Source organism: Halichoerus grypus, chromosome 9, assembly GCF_964656455.1.
Source record: "Halichoerus grypus chromosome 9, mHalGry1.hap1.1, whole genome shotgun sequence".
Classification (NCBI taxonomy): domain Eukaryota; kingdom Metazoa; phylum Chordata; class Mammalia; order Carnivora; family Phocidae; genus Halichoerus; species Halichoerus grypus.
Genome location: NC_135720.1, coordinates 30,247,107 through 30,266,345, shown reverse-complemented (window position 1 = coordinate 30,266,345; position 19,239 = coordinate 30,247,107). Strand labels below are relative to the sequence as shown.

At 34.9% G+C, this 19,239-nt stretch overlaps 1 protein-coding gene across 1 annotated transcript; it reads right to left on the bottom strand.

Annotated features, from left to right (window-relative positions):
• Window positions 1-16,295: 16,295 nt before the first annotated feature.
• LOC118539094 (small integral membrane protein 30-like) lies at window positions 16,296-16,770 on the bottom strand. Its single transcript, XM_036097433.2, has one exon. The coding sequence runs from the start codon at window positions 16,610-16,612 to the stop codon at window positions 16,454-16,456; it is 159 nt and encodes a 52-aa protein (XP_035953326.1). The 5' UTR covers window positions 16,613-16,770; the 3' UTR covers window positions 16,296-16,453.
• Between the last annotated feature and the right edge of the window lie 2,469 nt (window positions 16,771-19,239).

Below are 19,239 nucleotides of genomic sequence, written 5' to 3'. Positions count from 1 at the left end.
ATTGTTACATGTTAATTAGAGCGGGCGGGGAGAGAGGTGAGGAGAGAGGTGTCATTAGCCCAGAGAAAAGCAAATTGAAGGCCATATATATAAAAAGCATATAGCAACTAGATTTTATTTGTTTCATTCTAATTGGAGTGGTTTTTTGAAAGGAATAAAATATACCACCCATCTACTTTTAAGGAAGGCAAATCAAACATCCCATTCAATAAATAAAACAATAAAAAATATTTTAACTTTAAGATATAGTTAAGACAGCTGAAGAAGGGGGAGGAGAAATAGACATGCAAGGAGACCACACACAGTCACACAGAAAGAGATAAAGAAAGGGGCCCTAGGAAGGGAGAGATACAGCCTTTAACACAGACACAAGCAGGACAGATTTTCACAGAGAAGTACCTTCATCCGGTGGTCTTTAAGTTTTTGTTCCTTGAAACCCATGACTCTAGTACATGCTTTCCCCAGAAGGAGAAAACCGCTTGTCATTAGAGGTGCTTGACTGTAGGCTGAAATTAATTCAAGAACCAGATGGGATCCTTGAGCCAGCCCTCATACTTTTTAATTTTCTTGGCCAAATTAATAGAGTCTATCTACTTACACCAATTTTCACTAGAAAGTATGCCAACCAATGGAGGTTCCTCAAAAAATTAAAAATAGAAATACCATACAATCCAGTAATTACACTGCTGGTATTTACCCAAAAAACCCCAAAAACAGGGGCACCTGGGTGGCTCAGTCATTAAGCGTCTGCCTTCGGCTCAGGTCATGATCCCAGGGTCCTGGGATCGAGCCCTGCATCGGGCTCCCTGCTCTGCGGGAAGCCTGCTTCTCCCTCTCCCACTCCCGCTGCTTCTGTTCCCTCTCTCACTGTGTCTCTCTGTCAAATAAATAAATAAAATCTTAAAAAAAAAAAAATACCAAATGGTTTAAAAAAAAAAAAAAAAACCCCAAAAACATTAATTTGAAAGATATATGCCACCTTATGTTTATTGCAGCATTATTTACAATAGCCAAGCTATGGAAGCAACCTGAGTGTCTATTGATAGATGAATGGATAAAAAAGATGTGGTATACACATACAATGGAATATTACTCAGCCATAAAAAGGAATGAAGTCTTACCATTTGTGACAACATAGATGGATCTAGAGGGTATTATGTTAAGTGAAATAAGTCATACAGAGAAAGGCAAATACCATATGATTCACTTATATGAGGTATATAAAAATAAAACAAACAAAAAAGAGAGGAACAGACTCAAATACAGAGAACAAACTGGTGGTTGCCAGAGGGGAGGTGGGTGGGGGGATGGATGAAATGGGTGACAGAGATTAAGAGGTACAAAATTTTAGTTATAAAGTAAGTCACAGAGATGAAAAGTACAGCATAGGGAATATAGTCAGTAATACTACACTTACTGTAGAGAGCAATGCATAAGGTTTAGAATTGTTGAATCACTATGTTACACACCTGAAACTAATATAACATTGTATACCAACTATACTTCCATAAGATAATTAATTAATTAACTAATTGATTAACTAAAAAGGGAAAAAAGAAAAAGAAATGGTAATTTATTCTAATTCTCTCACTTTAAAATGTCAAATAGAAGGCTAAAGTTAATACTTCTAATTGACCAAAAAATAAACCCAAAACAAAAGCCAAAAAACAGTGTTGTTTACATTAAGAACTGGTATGGTTTTTTCAGGAAGAAATGGAAGAAGGGTGTTTACCAGTTTTACACATTATCTTTTTTTTAAAAAGACCTCATTGAGAATCTAAGCCCTGAGAAAAATATGTCAGGGATAAAAAGATAAGCAGTGAAAGAGCAAACCAATAACAGCAGCGACCCTGCATGAACTTGGACCTGAAAGCCAGAGAGAGTGGCAAGATGCCCAAGGGGATGATGGCTAGAACCCAAGCAAATGAGGGGAGTGGTCACTGCTGCTCCCAGTGCTCTCACCCCTGTGCTAGACCCAACACTTCAAAGCATCATTTAAAAGATGTATTTAAAGATACACCTATGGTAAGCTTATGCCGCACAGAGATCTTTTTTTAAACAGCTTTATTGAGGCACAGTTAACATATATAAACTGCACATATTTAGGATGTAGACTTTGAGCCACCCCTGCAAGATAATGAATATATTCATCACCCTCAACAGTTTTTTTGCACCACTTCATAATCCCTACCTATAATACCTCCTCACCCGCTTTCTCCAAGCAACTTCTGATCTGCTTTCTGTCAGAATACATTAGCTAGCATTTTTAAAACTTTATAAGAATGGAATCATATAGAATGTATTCTTTTTTTTTCTTACTTCTTTCACTAGGTGTAATTATTCTGAGATTCATCCATTTGGTAGCATTTACAAATATTTTATCCATTTTTATTACTGAGTAGTATTCCATTGGATGAATGTGCCATACTTAATTTATACATTCACTTTTTGATGGAAATTTGAAATTGTTTCCACTTTTAAGCTATTATAAATAAAACTCCCCTGAGCATTTGTGTACAGGTCTTCATATGGACATATGCTTTCATTTCTCTTAGGAAAGTATCTACTATGGTGACTAACATAACATAATAAAATAGAATAAATAAATGAAAGGAAAGTATCTACTGGAAGTGCTAGGTCATGTGATATGTATATGTTTAACTTTTTAAGAAACCGACTTTTTTCCAAAGTGGTTGCACCATTTTACATCCCCACCAGTAATGTGTAGAGCTCTATTTCCTTGCTAACACTTGGTATGGTCAGCTTTCTAAATTTTTAGCTATTCTAATAGGTGTGCAGTGAAGTGTTATTTCACGGTAGGTTGTTTTTGTTTTTTGTTTGTTTGTTTGTTTGTTTTGGAGGAGGAGCATAACAGTATTGCTTTATTTGAAAGAATGGTACAAATGAAAGAACTTAAGTTGATGTTTTGGTACAGCTTACTGAGAAGGTAAAGATAAACCCAAATGCATGCACAGCCTTGGTAACAGAAGTCACTCCCATGGCTATAGGGAAGCCAATCCAAGGCTTAGCTATCAGTGTCACTGTCTCCCAGGGTGTGCTTGTCAAAGACAGGCTCTGCAATGCCAGGATCCAGGGCCCCCATCTTACACAAGTTGGTTGCAGTGGTCATCCAATTCTTCAATGGATTTTACCTGCTCGTTTAGGTAATAAATCCCAATGAAATCACACAAATAGGGGTCCATTTTATTTCCAGTGGCCTTTTCGTGCAGTTCCAGCAGTGACGAACTCACACTTTTATTTTTATTAAGTATGACATACACTCCACTGCATTCACCCCACTCCCCAGTGAGCACAGTCTGGTTTCTTGATATCCTGATGGAAGATGTAGTCACTTTCTTGGTTCTACAGCTTCATCAATTTTCAACATGTTCTCTCTTCTCATGAAATCAGTGAAGAAAACATTTGGTTCTTCAAAATCACATTATCACATTCAAAGTAGTAAGACATGGGCAGGTAGATGTAGGAGATGTAGAGCTCTGGGTCAATTTGGTGATTGATGGTGACCTCTGAGTCCTGGTGGTAGTTCAGGTGCACCTGCAAGGGGGCTGGTCATCACAGCAGGCAGCGGGGGCTTGGAGATTGTCCAAAGGATTTGTGAAGAAGTGTTGGAGAGCTTGCTCTGAGTGGTTGGTTAACTGGGGTGGAGTTTGGAATGTGGGGACAGCTGGGTTCTGTGAAAGAATTGTTGAAATAAGAAGCCACAGTGAATCTCTGTCCTAGCATTGTAGTTTTAATTTGCATTTCCCTAATAGTATTGAACATCTATTCTGGTGCTTATTTGTCATTGCTTTATCTTCTTAGGTGAAGCATGTGTTCAAAACTTTTGTTCATTTTTAAAAAGTGGGTTCTTTGTTTTCATATTATTGAGTTATTAGAGTTTTTTAGATGTTCTAGATACTAGTTTTTTATCAAATGTATACTTGGCAAATATTTTCTCTCAGTTTTGGTTTGTCTTTTCTTTCTTTAACAGCGGTTTTCAAAGAGGAACAATTTTTATTTTTAATAAGGTCCGATTGATTAATTTTTCTTTTATGGATTGTGCTCTCAATATTGTATCTAAGAAACCTTTGCCTAACCCAAGGTCATAAAGGTCTTCTCCTATGTTTACTTCTAGACATTGTGTAGTTTTTAGTCTTGCATTTAAGTTTGTAACCTATTTTGAGTTAATTTTTGCATATAGTGTGAAGTATGGGTCAAAGTTTTGTTTATTTATTCTTTTTATTTTTTTGCAAATGGATGTTCAGTTGTCCCAGCACCTTTTGTTGACAAGATGATCCTTTTACCATTTGAATTACCTTCACACATTTGTTGAAAATCAGTTGTTTATTACATATAAATCATTTTCTAAACTATTTTATTACAATTTTCCATTTCTTTGTCTTAGCACCAGTATCACACTGTCTTGATTTCTGTAGCTTATCATATGTCTTAAAATCATTTAATGTTAGTCCTCTTTTGTTTTCAAAGTTGTTTTAACTCTTCTAGTAGACTCAGGGATCTTAAAACCTACAAAAGTCAAAAACTAACATTTCTTCCCCAAATCATGATGCTAGCACCTTTAATCTGAAATCAGATTTAAAAGGAACTAGAAGAATACAAATTGATGTTATCCATATATCAGTGTCTTTCCATCCCATAATTAGAAACTATACTGTTGTAAGAATGGAGGAGAAAAATCTCTAAACAGGAAGAACCAGCTTGGCTAGGAGGGAATGAAAACTTAAGATGAAGAATAAGAAAATAGAGAACATTTTAATTTTCTTATTCATATTCCAAGTCCAAAAATATTATATTCAGGGCCCTAGAATAAGTTGAAGACATTATCTTTAAGGCACAGGTAGTACAATTTTAAAAGTCATGAAAGTTTAGAAAGAAAACAAAATATCAGAACTTAGCCCAAACAGTATTCCTGTGCAAATAGAAAAAGATACCATAGTTTAAACCAATCAGTCAATTCACATGAAAAAATGATTAAAATTACTAACCATTAGGGAAATGCAAATCAAAACTACAAAGAGGTATCACCCCACATCTGTCAGAATAGCTAAAACAACACAAGAAACAACAGGTGTTGGCGAGGATGTGGAAAAAAAGGAACTCTCATGCACCGTTGGTGGGAATGCAAACTGGTGCAGCCACTGTGGAAGACAGTACAGAGTTTCCTCAAAAAGTTAAAAATAGATCTACCCTATCATCCAGCAACTGCATTACTGAGTATTTACCCAAAGAATATAAAAACACTAATTCAAAGGAATACATGCACCCTGATGTTTATAGCATCATTATTTACAATAGCCAAGATATGGGAGCAGCCCAAGTGCCCATAGATTGATGAATGGATAAATATGTAGTGTATATATATACAATGGGATATTACTCAGCCATAAAAAGGAATGAAATCTTGCCATTTGCAACAACATGGATAGATCTAGAGAGAATAATGCTGTAAGTCAGTCAGAGAGACAAATACCATATGAATTCACTCAAATGTGTAATTTAAGAAACAAAGCAAAAGAACAAGGGAAAAAGAGATGAACTAAAAAAACAGACTCTTTACTATAGAGAACAAACCTATGGTTACCAGATGGGAAGTGGTGGGGGAATGGGTGAAATAGGTGATGGGGATTAAGAGTACACTTATCACTATGAGCACTGAGTAGTGTATAGAATTATTGAATCACTATATTGTACACCTAAAACTAATATAACACTACATGTTAACTATACTGGAATTAAAATCTAAAAAAGCAATTAGTCAATTGCTATAAATACTCCAGGCTGTAACATTAAATAATTCTTTATATTTTAAAAATATTTTTTATATTTTGTATATTTTTTAGAAAGAACTTTCTCCTCATGCTGTGTTGGAGTAGTAATAAGCCAAAGGGGACCAAGCAAGCTTTCTGCTATATCTCCCTGTGTGGCTAAATCACAGTAGAGTATGGTAGAAGACTGTAATTCTGAACATTGGACTAATGAATTCCCATAATTGTGATAAAGTGAAGACTTTATTAAACAAGATGGAGACTCAGAAGACATGTAAGAATAGACAGGTGTATTTGTTTTGCCACATAAAACTTTGAGATATGAAACACCATATCTTTTGAGATAAAAGACACCATGAACAAGATTAGATGAAAAAAAAATAGCCTGGGGGTTAAAAGAAGAGAAAAGAAAGAAAAGAAAAAAAAAAGAATATGTGACAGAGAGGAAGGAGGGAGGAAGGAAAGGGAGAAGGAAACTACAACAAACAAAAAAAAATATTTTTAAAAATCTACAAATGAATAAAATAAATAAAATTATCCAATAGAAAAATAGGCAAAGAATTTACTACAGTTGAGGGAAATGTAACTTAAAGTGTCATAATAAAGAAAATTTAAAAGATGATAATATGGAGTGTCTGGGTGGTGCAATCAGTTGAGCATCCCACTCTTGGTCTCAGCTAGAGTTGTGATCTCGGCGTCGTGATTGTGGGGTCATAGGATGGAGACCAGCCTCAGGCTCTGCACTCAGTTCAGAGTCTGCTTCGGACTCTCTCTCCCTCTCACTTTGCCCCTCCCACACGCCACCCCTCATGCTCACTCTCTTTCTCTCTCTAAAATAAATAAATAAATATTTTAAAAAAAATTATGGATAATATCCAGTGAGATTGCAATGATAGGAAGTTAGTATCTTTGCGCATTGGTTTAGGAAGTATTTTGGCAAATGTCATTAAAATACAAACTGTTTATAACCTTTGACCCAATAACCCCACATTTGGGATTTTTCCTGTAAGAGAAAAAAGATTATTGTACAAGAATGTGGAAACATTGTTTATAGGGGAAAAAGTATTGATAATAATCTGAATGTTCCTCAATTGCTAATTAAATAAATTATAGAAAATCAGTAAAATAGAATATTTGCACTATTAAAAAATGACTTCAAAGGAAAACCTGGAGAGCTGTCCATATTATGTAAAATGGGAAAAGACATTTTATAGATTAAGGAGTAAATATGTTATCAGTTAAAAATTGTTTAGATATATACATATTTGTGTAAAAACAGAGTTATGTGCTGGAAATTTCTTACAAAACTCTTCCCTAAATTTCTGCTTGTGATAGCTCATTCTTGCCACTGTATCCTGGTTTCTAGATCTTTTCCAGTTCACCACCAAGGGTTTCTTGCCTTTCCAATGTAAACATATCCATAGCCTCCTGGGAGAACTGGCTTCTCCCAGTTCTCTCTTCCACTCAGCACAATAGGCTCAGGACCTCAGCAGGATGACACAGGCTGAAAATATATAATATATACATATATATGTATATATATGCTAATAATTTTTCTCTGTCATAAAAGGAAATTCCAAAAATGGCAGTGGGAAGCTTGTAAGATGAGCCAACTGTTTTTGGGTGGCCGTTTTTATTTAGATGATAATCTTATATAAATTAAGCATCCATGGGTTGGGAACAGTCTTGTAAAGAATTTTCTTGCAAGTGAATATGGACAGTTTTAAGGTCATGAGCTTCCCAGCACTGAGTTCACAAGCAGACTGGAGGACCTTCATCATGGATGTTGGAGAGCAAATTTCCACATGAGGTGAGAGGCAAATGTCACTGATTTCAAAGGTGGCATTCAACTCCAAAAATTCATGGTTTTTTATCCATTTTTCATAGCATAAATAACTACATTAAGTGAATCATTTTCAAACTATATTCCCCAGGGTTCTAGTATCCACAAGTATAGAAAGAGATTATTTTGGTGTCTACCTCAACTACTGCCTAGCAATGTGCTACCAGGGCCTGGGTGAGCAAAATTCATTAGGAAATTCCTTCTAGTTCAGAACTTAAGGTTGTTCCTTTCTCCATTGCTTTACACTCTCGCTTATATAAACACATACTGGTTTGGTGTTTTTTTTTTTTTTTTTTTTTTTTTTTTTTTTTTTTGGTGATTCAAGCAACATTTCATACTTGAATGGCTTACTCTTCTGTGGGAATTTTTCCTCGGCTCACATGGATGGCCACATGAACCATTTCAGAATTCTGCAAGATGTAGCAGTAAAAATGACTTTGGCTCACATGTTTGACTGTAGAGCTGATATCTACCCCAGATCAAATCGTTTTTACTCTATAAATAAAGGATTTGACCTGTTCATTTTAGCTAGCTTGTCTAAACATAGCAGTTCGGCTGAGAAGTGATCCAGATTTCAAGTGTCTGGGCCTTACATGTATAACACACATGCACACATTTACATACATATGGAGACTCGTGTGTGTACCCATGCTGACATTCTTCCCCCCTTTGACCAGTTTCTGAGCATTTGCCCTAATTCTCCAGGGGATTCACTCAGTAAATCATCAGTACAGAGAGAAGGAACAATCCTAGGATTTTTTCCAGAGCACATCTGGTTTAGTAGGCACTAGAATGAAAAATAGGGCAAATACCAATCTTAAAGTGCATTGGCTGTTCAGCTTTCAGCCAAGAAAGCAACAAAGATGGAAAAGGGGGAGTACCTGTGGTCTGTGATTACTGGGGTGGCAGGCTTCCAGATACACCAAGCTTTGACTTTGTTTTATCAGGATTCTTCCTTAGTTGCTATTAAGAAGTATTTTCAACAATCTCATTTTTATTAGCCGTTTGTGCCCATTATAGTTTTCTAGTTGCTAGTTTGTTATGGCTTTAACATAAATAAGGTTCTAAAAATGTCTCAAATGAGGAGTTGCAGGGCTGGGTATGCTATTTAGACTATATAAAAGGCCTGTGTAAAGGACTTCCCTTGTAATGGGACTCTTTTATATTGAATAGAACTGTCATATAAACATATACTAGCATTTAAAATGCAGTTTCTGGGCCATAAAATAAACACCATTTCTAATATTGCTGTTGGCTTTCACATGCATAGAGCTCAGTTCATTAAATGCCCTTTACTCCATTTATGTGAAATGTGTTTTTAACCACCAGAGAAGCATGTAAAGCGCATTATTCCTTGAAATGCAGTCATTATCAAGAAAAGACTAGTGAAAGTCCGACGTACAAAATGCTTTCCATAGATTCAAGCAAATTATAGTTAATTTTAACACCTTTACAATACCACGAACCTGGTTAGCTTCCAATAAATTGTTATTGATGATTATGATAATAGCATTCATAAATTGAAATATAAATGTGGACATACATCACAAAAATTATAATTTTATTTACAAATACATTTATAATTCAATGTTCACCTGAAAGTTATATTGTAGCAATACTTCATTTATTTTATAAATTAAAATAAGGTGGATTTAAATAAAGTGGTTCTGCATTGCCTATCTTTATAAGTAAAACTTCAATGTGAAGTTCTCATATGAAAATGTTGATATTAGTAATAACCTGACTTACAGCTTTTTTATAAATGAATTAACACATAGAAAATTCCTAGAACATTCCCAAGCACATAATAAGTAATCAATAAATCTTAGTTAGTACTAATAATATTGTTTTTTAGAGCTTCATTTTAGAGTAACAAGAAGTGAATATTTTGTTGCACATGTTCAAAATTTTTGCTAGACCTGATAGAAATCATGAGTGTGAATTTTGTGATAGGTAGAAAGTGCTATGTTGTTTGTCAATATATAGCATCAATCAATGTGGGTCAATATACCTATTAAAAATATTTTCTTGAACTTAATTTTTATGAACATTAAGGAGTTTGATAGAGTTTAAGAACAGTAAGATGTGATCACAGTCCCTAAAATGTAATGTGAACATGAAAAAGTTACTAATAATATTAACATAATATTAACATAAAAGTACTAAAATTAATTTTAAAAAGAAAACATTGACAATGTCATTACCAAACAGTTGGGAAATGTTTGGTATTTTGATACATGGTGCTAAAACATTTGGCTATCCCTACACAATAAAACCCAGAAAAAGTAAATTAAAGACCTCAAAATGAAAATTAAAACTGCAAAACTTTTGAGAGAAAATCTAGGAAGATATCTTTATGACATCAGGAAACAGAAGAATTTATTAAACCAGACACAAAACACACAAATTATAATGGAAAAAATGTTTGAAATTTGTCTATTAAAATTTAAAATTTCTGTGTGACAAAAGATAATATAAAAAAATTAAGACAAGTCACAGACTAAAGGAAGGTATTTGCAGACATATTGAAGTCTCCTTTCCCCAAAATAGTATCTGGACTTCTTCATGCATTATAAACCAAAAGACAACCCAATAAAAAGTGGGCAAAGGATTTACAGAGAAGAAAACAAAATCATCAGTAAATATATAAAAGTATCCTCAACTTCACTACAATAAATGGACATGCAAATTAAACTGAGAATCAGAGGGTGTGTGCTTTTGACTATAGCTGACTAACTTTGCATGAGACTAAATCTTTTAACATGAAACAAAACAAATCTGGTAAAATTTAAAAATCTGTTTTAAGACTTCAAAGAGTAATCAAAATAGTTAGGACTTGAGGAGCCAATTCCAAAGTAGAAGGAAGAACAAAGAGGTAAATTCAACATTCACTGTTGCCCGCCTTGTAAAATATTTGCCAATTTGCTATTTTCAACCAAGAGGGTAAAAGCCAAACAAAAACTGGTGACTATAAGATTAAGAAACTTCTCAAAATTTTCAACAATCGCAAGGGCTGGAGAGACAAAAAGGCCTCATCATAGAAGATCCTGGTAAAATACCCTGGGTATTCAGTTGAGACCCCCCAAAAGACTATACCTTTAGACTAAGGAAGTTGCAAATAAACTACTTATCATTATTACTGAAAAACATCTGGAATTAGTTCAACCAAAGGTAAATTAAGATGACCTACATCTATTCTAATTTCTGTCTATTAGAAGCAAAAGTTAGTCCTTTTTGAAGGAAATTAACATTATCATGAGCCTCAAATACAAAGAAAGGCCACAAAGATATATATCACAATAAAACTACTGACACAACAAAGATTCAGAGATACAGATACAAAGAAAGTAACAAATGCATCCAGAAAGAAAATATGTTACCTTCAAAAAGCAAGGGAAAGACTAACGGCTAACCCCTCAACACAAACATTAGGAACCAGAAGAAAATGGCATGGCATTTTTTTTTTTACATTCTGAAAGAAAACAGTCTAGAATTTTACACACAGCAACAATATCCATCAAAATTTAACATAAAATAAACATTTTCAGATATATAAAAATAGAGTTGGTCACCTGCAGATTCACTATTTAAAAAATTATTAAGTTCTTTAGGCAGAAAAAAAAAAGTTACCCTGCATAGAAATTCAGAAAGAAATAAAGAATACAGAAAAAGATAAATATATAAATACATCTGAATGAATGCCTAATAAATTGCCTAATATGTTGTGTGGTTTAAAATACTTGAAAAAGTTGGGGGACCTGTGTGACTCAGTTGGTTGGGAGTCTGACTCTTGATTTTGGATCAGGTCATGATCTCGGGGTCCTGGGATCGAGCCTCATGTCAGGCTTCATGCTCAGTGGAGAGTCTGCTTAAGGATTCTCTTCCTCTCCCTCTGCCCCTCCCCCCACTCGTGCTTGCGCCCTCTCTCTCAAATAAATAAATAAATCTTAAAAAAAATAAAATGTTAAAATATTTGAAGTAGAATACAAAATAACAATAGGTAAGAAAGGAGTATAGGTATTGTTGGGAAGTAGTAAAAGTAATAGTTCATATCAAAATGTAATAAATCACGATTCATGTTTTAATCTTTAGGATAACCAGTAAAAGAGTAGTAAAATAATGAATTACAAAGTAATAGAAGGTTAAGTATAGAATAATAAAAAAAGCTTGATCAATCTAAAATCTAAAAAGACAAGAAAGGGCAAAAGAACAAATAGAAAACAAATAGTAAGATAATAGATTTAAACCCAAATATATTAGCTATTGAATTACATTTAAACAGTCTGAATACCATGATTAAGATAAAGTTTGTCAAATTGAATTTTTTTTAAAGTCAGCCATTTATAATATACAAAAGGTGCATCTTTAATGCATGGTTGTAGAACTATCGAAAGTAAATTTTAAAAAAGAATAGGAAAGACATATATGCAAATATTAACCAAAAGAAAGTTGATGTAACTATATTAATATTAGAAAAAAAGTAGGCTTTACTGCAAGAATCACTACTAGAGATAAGGAGGAATATTTTTAAATAGTGAAAGTTCTAATCTCCTAGGCATATATAACAACTTACAAAGTCTCTAAATCTATAAACCAATAAATGACAGTATCTTAAGAAGAAATGGACAGATCCAGAATCATTGGGAAATTTTATTATGAAAATTCATAGGAATATGAAAGATTTCAGCAACATAACCAGTTTGGCTGAATCGAAATAATACACAACACTGCACAAGCTGTAATAGAATACACATTCTTTTTAGGTATACTTGAAATACACAAACTGTAATAGAATACACATTCTTTTCAAGTATACTTGAAACATTTGTGAAAAATGGTCATATGCTAGTTCATAAAGCAAGTGTTCAATCTCATTAGTAATTAGGAAAATACAAATTGAAATCACTTTGAGGGGCACCTGGGTGGCTCAGTCGGTTGATCGTCCAACTCTTGATTTCGGCTCAGGTCTTTCTCTCAGGGTCTTGGGATGGAGCTCTGCCAGGGGTCCCACATGCAGGTGGGACTCTGCCTGCCCCTCCCCTGCTGGTGCACTCTCTCTCTTTCTCTCTCTCAAATAAATAAAAGATCTTCAAAAATCACTTTGAAATTCCATTATTACACATCCGAATGGCCAAAATGAAAAATACAGAAAATATCTCTTGCTGAAAAAAATGTGGAGCAACTGAACTTATTGCTGTTGTACGTGTAGGTTGGTAGGACTACTTTAGAAAAGTTTTTGGCTGAATATCCTATAATGGAACATATGTGTATACCATGATGCAGCAATTCCATTCCTAGGTCAATACCCAAAAGAAATGAAAATACATGTTCACCAAAAGATATACAAGAATCTTCAGAGCCAAATACTGGAAATGACTCAAATGTTTATGCACATTACATGGATCAATAAATTGTCATATATACACATAATGGAATGTTGTAGAGCAACAGGATTGGCTAACTACCACCAAGTTCAACAATACAGTAAGTCTCCAAACCTAATGTTGAGTGAATGGATCTAACACAAAAGATTCTGAGTCTGATATTGATTTTAATTCTAATCATTCTAGGTGAAACTTATCTACTGTATTCATTTTTTAGGGCTGCCATAACAAAGTACCATACACTGGGGGCCTTAAACAATGAATAGCTATTTTCTCACAGTTCTGAAGGCTAAGAGTCTTAAGACCAAGGTGTCAGCAGGATTAGTTCCTCCTGAGGCGTCTCTTCTTGGCTTATAGATGGTCTGTGTCTTCATGTGGTCTTCCCTCTGTACATGTCTGTGTTCTAATCTCCTCGTATAAGAATACCACTTATTTTGAATTAGGGCTCACCCATATGACCTCACTTTAACTTAATTACATCTTTAAAGACTCCATATCCAAATACAGTCATATTCTCAGGTACTGTGGATTGGGACTTCAATTCAGCCCATAACCATATATATGGTTAAGATTCAGTACAATGCTTACCGTTAGGGAGAATGGTGGTAATAATGACTAGGAAGAGGCCTGAGGAGCTCTGGTGTTCTGGCTTCTGATAATACACTTAGCATTATCACTTAGTAAATACTATCACTTAGTAAATACTCATTAAGCTATATATAGATGATTTGTACTCTTTTCTAAATGTTTGTTGTTCTTCATTTTTAAAAAGCTTATTAAGAAAATATAAATTAATAAAAATAAATTTACACCTATATGATGGCCAAAATATAAAAACTGCCATGAAGTGTGAAGATTTGGGCATTGCGGGGAAGTTTATAAATTAGTGAACCACCTTAGAAAGCAATTTCTCAATTGTTGTAATGATAAAAAATAATTGATACTTATTAAGCAGATTTCCAAGAGTTGTCATTTAATATGACAATGTTACAAGTTGTATTTTCTTAGGGTGTGAACAGGGCTTCTCTAAAAAAAGAGACTAGTAAAAATCCAATAGTTAAATAAGAAAGAAATCTATTTATTTTCCCTATAACAGTCCAGCAGTAGATGGCTAACAAGGCAACTCCACCAGGTTCGATATGGAGATTCTGTCTCTAGGAATAGGCTGCTCTGTCTCTCACCTAGAGAGCAGGAAGGGGCAAAAGGTGGACAAACATACACAGGGATATCTATCACTTCCACTCATATCCCATTAACCATCATGTAGCCACATGGCCACATCCAGCTGGGAGGATGTTGAGAAATGTAATCTGTATCTGGATGGTCATGAATGCACCTGAAACTCTTGGATGGACAGAGGGAGAAAGGATATTGAAGAACAACAGGCAGTCTGCCATAGGCAATTACTACTACTATCATTGTTTTAGAGATTAGAAGACAGAGTCAAAGAGGTAAAGTTACACACAGAGTAAATGACAGACTCAAGACCTGAGCTCACACAAACAACATACCTACTGTATGATGCACTGCCTCTCTACACCTAATAAGATGAAAGATGTATAATCTATAACCAGCTATTCTAGCACACATGCATAAAGAGACATGTCCTGGGAGGTTTATTGCAGCACTGCTTGTTAAAACAAAAACCAAACAAACTAAACTAAACAAAGGTAAAAACAACAGTCAGTAGAAACCTCACAGCCATTAAAATTAGATTTCAAAATGGAAAAATCTTAAGAACATAATGCTGAAAAAACATTGCAGAAAGAATACATACACGATGTCATTTGTGTAACATTTTAAAAACAAAGAATAATATGTATTGTTTGTGAGTAAATACGTAGGTAGTAAAAGTACAGCATATGCATGGAAACGATACTCACAGATATATCAAATATGGCAAAATATTAATAAATATCTAGTTTTAGATGTCATTATTTTAGTGTTTGTGTTTTTTGTATGTTTTAAAAAGTTACTAATGGTGCCTAAAACTATCTTTTTAAGGGCAACGACCATATGGTATAGATTTTTTGGGTAGTTTTAATATAAATTACTCTTCCTGTTCTCTGTAAACTATGTGCTCCAGGGATAACATGTTTTTTGGACTGCCTTTCACATACAGAACTGATACAAAAATTGTCATCTTGATTTTTCATCTAGACAATCTAGTTGGCTTATGTGTGGTTACTTACTCAATGTAGGATTCAAAGTTTCATTTAATTTTTGCAACAATCATATTATGTAATTTTACATGTTTCTTATCCTCCTATACTTTCGAAACTTCTTCCTCTTTCATCTAAAAATGTTTTGGACTAATTCTAATTGATCTACCATGATCAATTATCAGTTGCATCTCCAGGTAGAAAATGTGATTCACATTTTTGTGACTGAAAAAAAAAAATAACAACCTCATCACATTAGCCTAGGTTGAATTTTTTTTTCAAGATTATTTATTTATTTGACAGAGAAAGAGACAGCGAGAGAGGGAATACAAGCAGGGGGCGTGGGAGAGGGAGAAGGAGGCTTCCTGCCGAGCAGGGAGCCCGATGCGGGGCTCGATCCCAGGACCCTGGGATCATGACCTGAGCTGAAGGCAGACGCTTAATGACTGAGCCACCCAGGCACCCCACGGGCTAGGTTGAATTTTTAAGTGAAGCCATTTCTTGGAATTGAGTTCATAAGGTAAAGCTAAGGTTTTGCTTGGGTCTTCACATCTTTTCTAGATGACCGTGGGAAAAGGAAAGTGAACCAGAGAGGCACCTTTATAGTTTTTTTTTAATTTTTTTTTTACAACATAATGGGTTTATATTTAATATAGTACTTCTCATCATAGAGATGTCACTCAGTTAATACAAAGGTTTTTTTTAACATTAAATTTCTTCATTTCAATGTCAATATATTTTTTACATTAAATATTGTCTCCATTTTAACATTAGATACATTGAATACATTTTTCTTATCTCCCCCAAGAAATAAAAATTTTAATTTCTGACTGTATTTGATATTAAGTTGGGAGTTAACAAAACAAAACTCTAATAAAAATATGGAGAAAAGACTCCTCAGTGATAGAAGAATTGGCAATTTCCTAGGATTTTGGGCAAGGGTTTCCTTCTTCATATTTCATGCACTTTGAGAATTCCAAGAAACTATGAAATAATATGTAAATTTCAGTCATCTGACTTCTTTGACCCTCTAACTAGCATATATGAATTATAGACTGCTTTTTTCAATGCATTGTTTGTTGTGAAGTAAACTTTTTTTCCCCCATTTAACATATATTAATTTGTTCCAATTTACAGGCAGACAAGAATGTGAAAATACCCTATTTCTTGGGAACTTTTAGACATTAAAGCTCAGTTTTTAACCTCAATAACACAAAGGTTTTCCAGGCAAGGTTTGATGCACAAGGCCCATCAAAATCACATTTGTCCATTCCTCTTTCATGCATATACCCCCAAACAAGCACAAATGCCTGTAATGCTGAGAGCCACACCTAACAAGAGAGCGATTGCATCTCCAGCTTCTGCTGCTTCAACAACAGGCAGCACCAAAAGCAGTGAGATGAGGACCAAGAGCAACTGTGTTGAAACCGAGGTCATGATGTTGGGATCTTCAGGTATCTGGATCTTGAGGGCTGAAGGTTTCAAAAAAAGGATTTACGTATAATTCTGATTCGAAATAGTCCCTTCCTGGAGTTCCAGATCGTGGAGGCTAAGAGGTTCCACCTGACAGAACCTTCCTGGAAGCAGCCACTAGAGGAATCGGCACCTTTATAGTTTTGAAGGGCAGGCCTACATGTGGTGTAGAGAGATTACAGAGTCAAGATTTTTCAATTGCATTTTCTAGTTATTTGTAGGGCTCTCTCTCTCTTTTAGACTGATTTAAATTAAACCCAGACACACTGCTCTAGTTGAAAACAATTTTTGGTAACAGCAAAGCAGAATTATTATGAGCTTCATTATTCTTTTCTTATCAAATGCTGACATATTCAAGATAGATTTATGAATTATTGGTACCCAAATAATCATCTCCTTCATCATTTAAAGTTGATAATTTCCTAAGTTAATACTTAGACCCTTCTTTAATAAGACAGAAATAAAATAAGGGTATAGAGTTTTCTCTTGCATTTGAATCAAGATTACTTTATTACATATTATAGTGAAAATCATCAAAGACTGTTTCCATGTTTTAACAATGGATTCTCTGCAGTTTATATGGATATTGTTCTATGGAGGAAAAACAAACTGAGGACTTTTATAAGAGGGCATTCTTGGTTCAGACTCATTACAAATGAATTGCTATCACTTTCAGACCCAACAACAAAAAAAAAGACAAGGTTTTAATGTTAAAACACTAAAATTGATTTATTGATACTATGCTTGTCAAATACAGGAGAAACTGTTTTATAATGTTGATAAGGTGAGCATAGAATTTAATTTGGCTATAGATACGGTTTCTTGAGGATTCTCTGAGGGGTGGACTGAATGGATACAGGCCACTGGAACCTCACTGCACTCTTAGTAAACTGGAGGATAATAATAGCCTCATCTTCTTCAGATGGCTAAGCTTCTCTAGCTTCATATCTAGGGGTTCACATAAGAAGTACATGATAGCAAAGCCTATGAAATTTCTTTCTTACAATCCCTTCAGAATAAGTGAAATAAAATTTTGATCAGTTTTCTTCCCCAGCTCTAATTTCTTCTCTAATCTATTTTAATCTAGTTTTCTCAAAAAAAAAGCCTCTAAGACAAAGCCTTGCATGAAGATAGTTTATTTGGGAACTGACCTCAGGGATAAAGGAAGAAGGACATGAGGAGTAAAAGAGGGAGGAAGGGAAAGCTAATCTAAGGGTGCATACTAAATTGGCCCTCATGATGAGGGCTGGTACTCCATCATGCAAGGAACTTCTCAGGAGCCTCTTGGAATATGTCTAAGATTGTCCAACCACAGGACGAAAAGAGAGAAGTATTTATTAATTGGCTCCATTTCTCCTATTAGTCAAAGATGGTCCCAGAGACACTAACTTCCCTGCAGTCCTGGTTTGTGCATTCATGAAGGCCAAGTGTGTTCATGCAAGCAAGCATCCTATGTTTCAGCATGAGAGATATTCTGGGGTATGAAGTGAGGGCTATGTGGCACAGTTCTAAATGAGATATTGTCAAAAAGCATCTGAGCAGAGTTAGTGGAAATCTTCAGAGGATATGAAGTGGTACACAAGGAGTGTATGATGTAGTCTACCTTCTGTGCCTTTTGGTCTTGTGTCCTCCATTCATTGATCCCATTAAGTCAAATTCAGCCCAAAGTTTCTTTATAGGTCATGACCAGTTGCAATATCTGTAACAACTCAATACAAAAGGCTCAGTGCAATAAGCTACATTCCCTCATTGTCCTGAGTCTGAAACTGGTATTTACCACCTAACTCCTCTACTAACCATTCTAGAATTCTTTTACTCTTTGCCTATGCCTCAGCCAGCCTAGGTTCCTTGTCTAACGTGACCTAGACTTTCTTCTCCAGAGAGTCTGAGCTCTTAATGCCTTTCCTTTTTAAAGCTGCAATCATTACTTCTCCCTGCATTCCCCATTATCATTGAGCACAGAATCAAACAGACAACTAGAACTGCCTTGTGGTCTAAACAGAGCCTTTCTGTTCCCATGATGTGGCAGCAATCCTAGATCTTCAAGGAAAGTAGAGTCAATTACTTTACGTTACCCCTTTTTTGTTGACATTGAGGAACCCAAAGTGATCAGGTTGTAGTTGGAGCTGTAAATTCAGAGGAATTTTTACTGTGTTCTCTAGTAAAAGTGTTCCCGTCCTGGAAACTGGGACTTTTGATCTGACAGATCAGGAACGGGAAATACAAATTTTAAGAGGGTCACTGTGATGGTGAGAGGATCCTATGTTACTTCAGCTCTTTGTTTCCCTGACCCAGTTATTCTGATGCCTCAGCACCAAATATCAGTTATTCTAATGACTCAGCACCAAATATCGCTGACCCAGTTATTCTAATGACTCAGCACCAAATGGATAAGCAAACATACCACATCCTAAGTTATGACAACTTATCTTACTGGTGCTTTAGCTCAGCTGTTTCTGATCAATAAAATTTGTAGTTTGGAGCCACATGTCTCTTGTCATAGCATGAGACCTTGATCTGAGTCGCTGTTGTATGGCATGCTATAGTAATGGATTGGCATTTCATTATTCCTCAGATGCTTGTGCTGACAA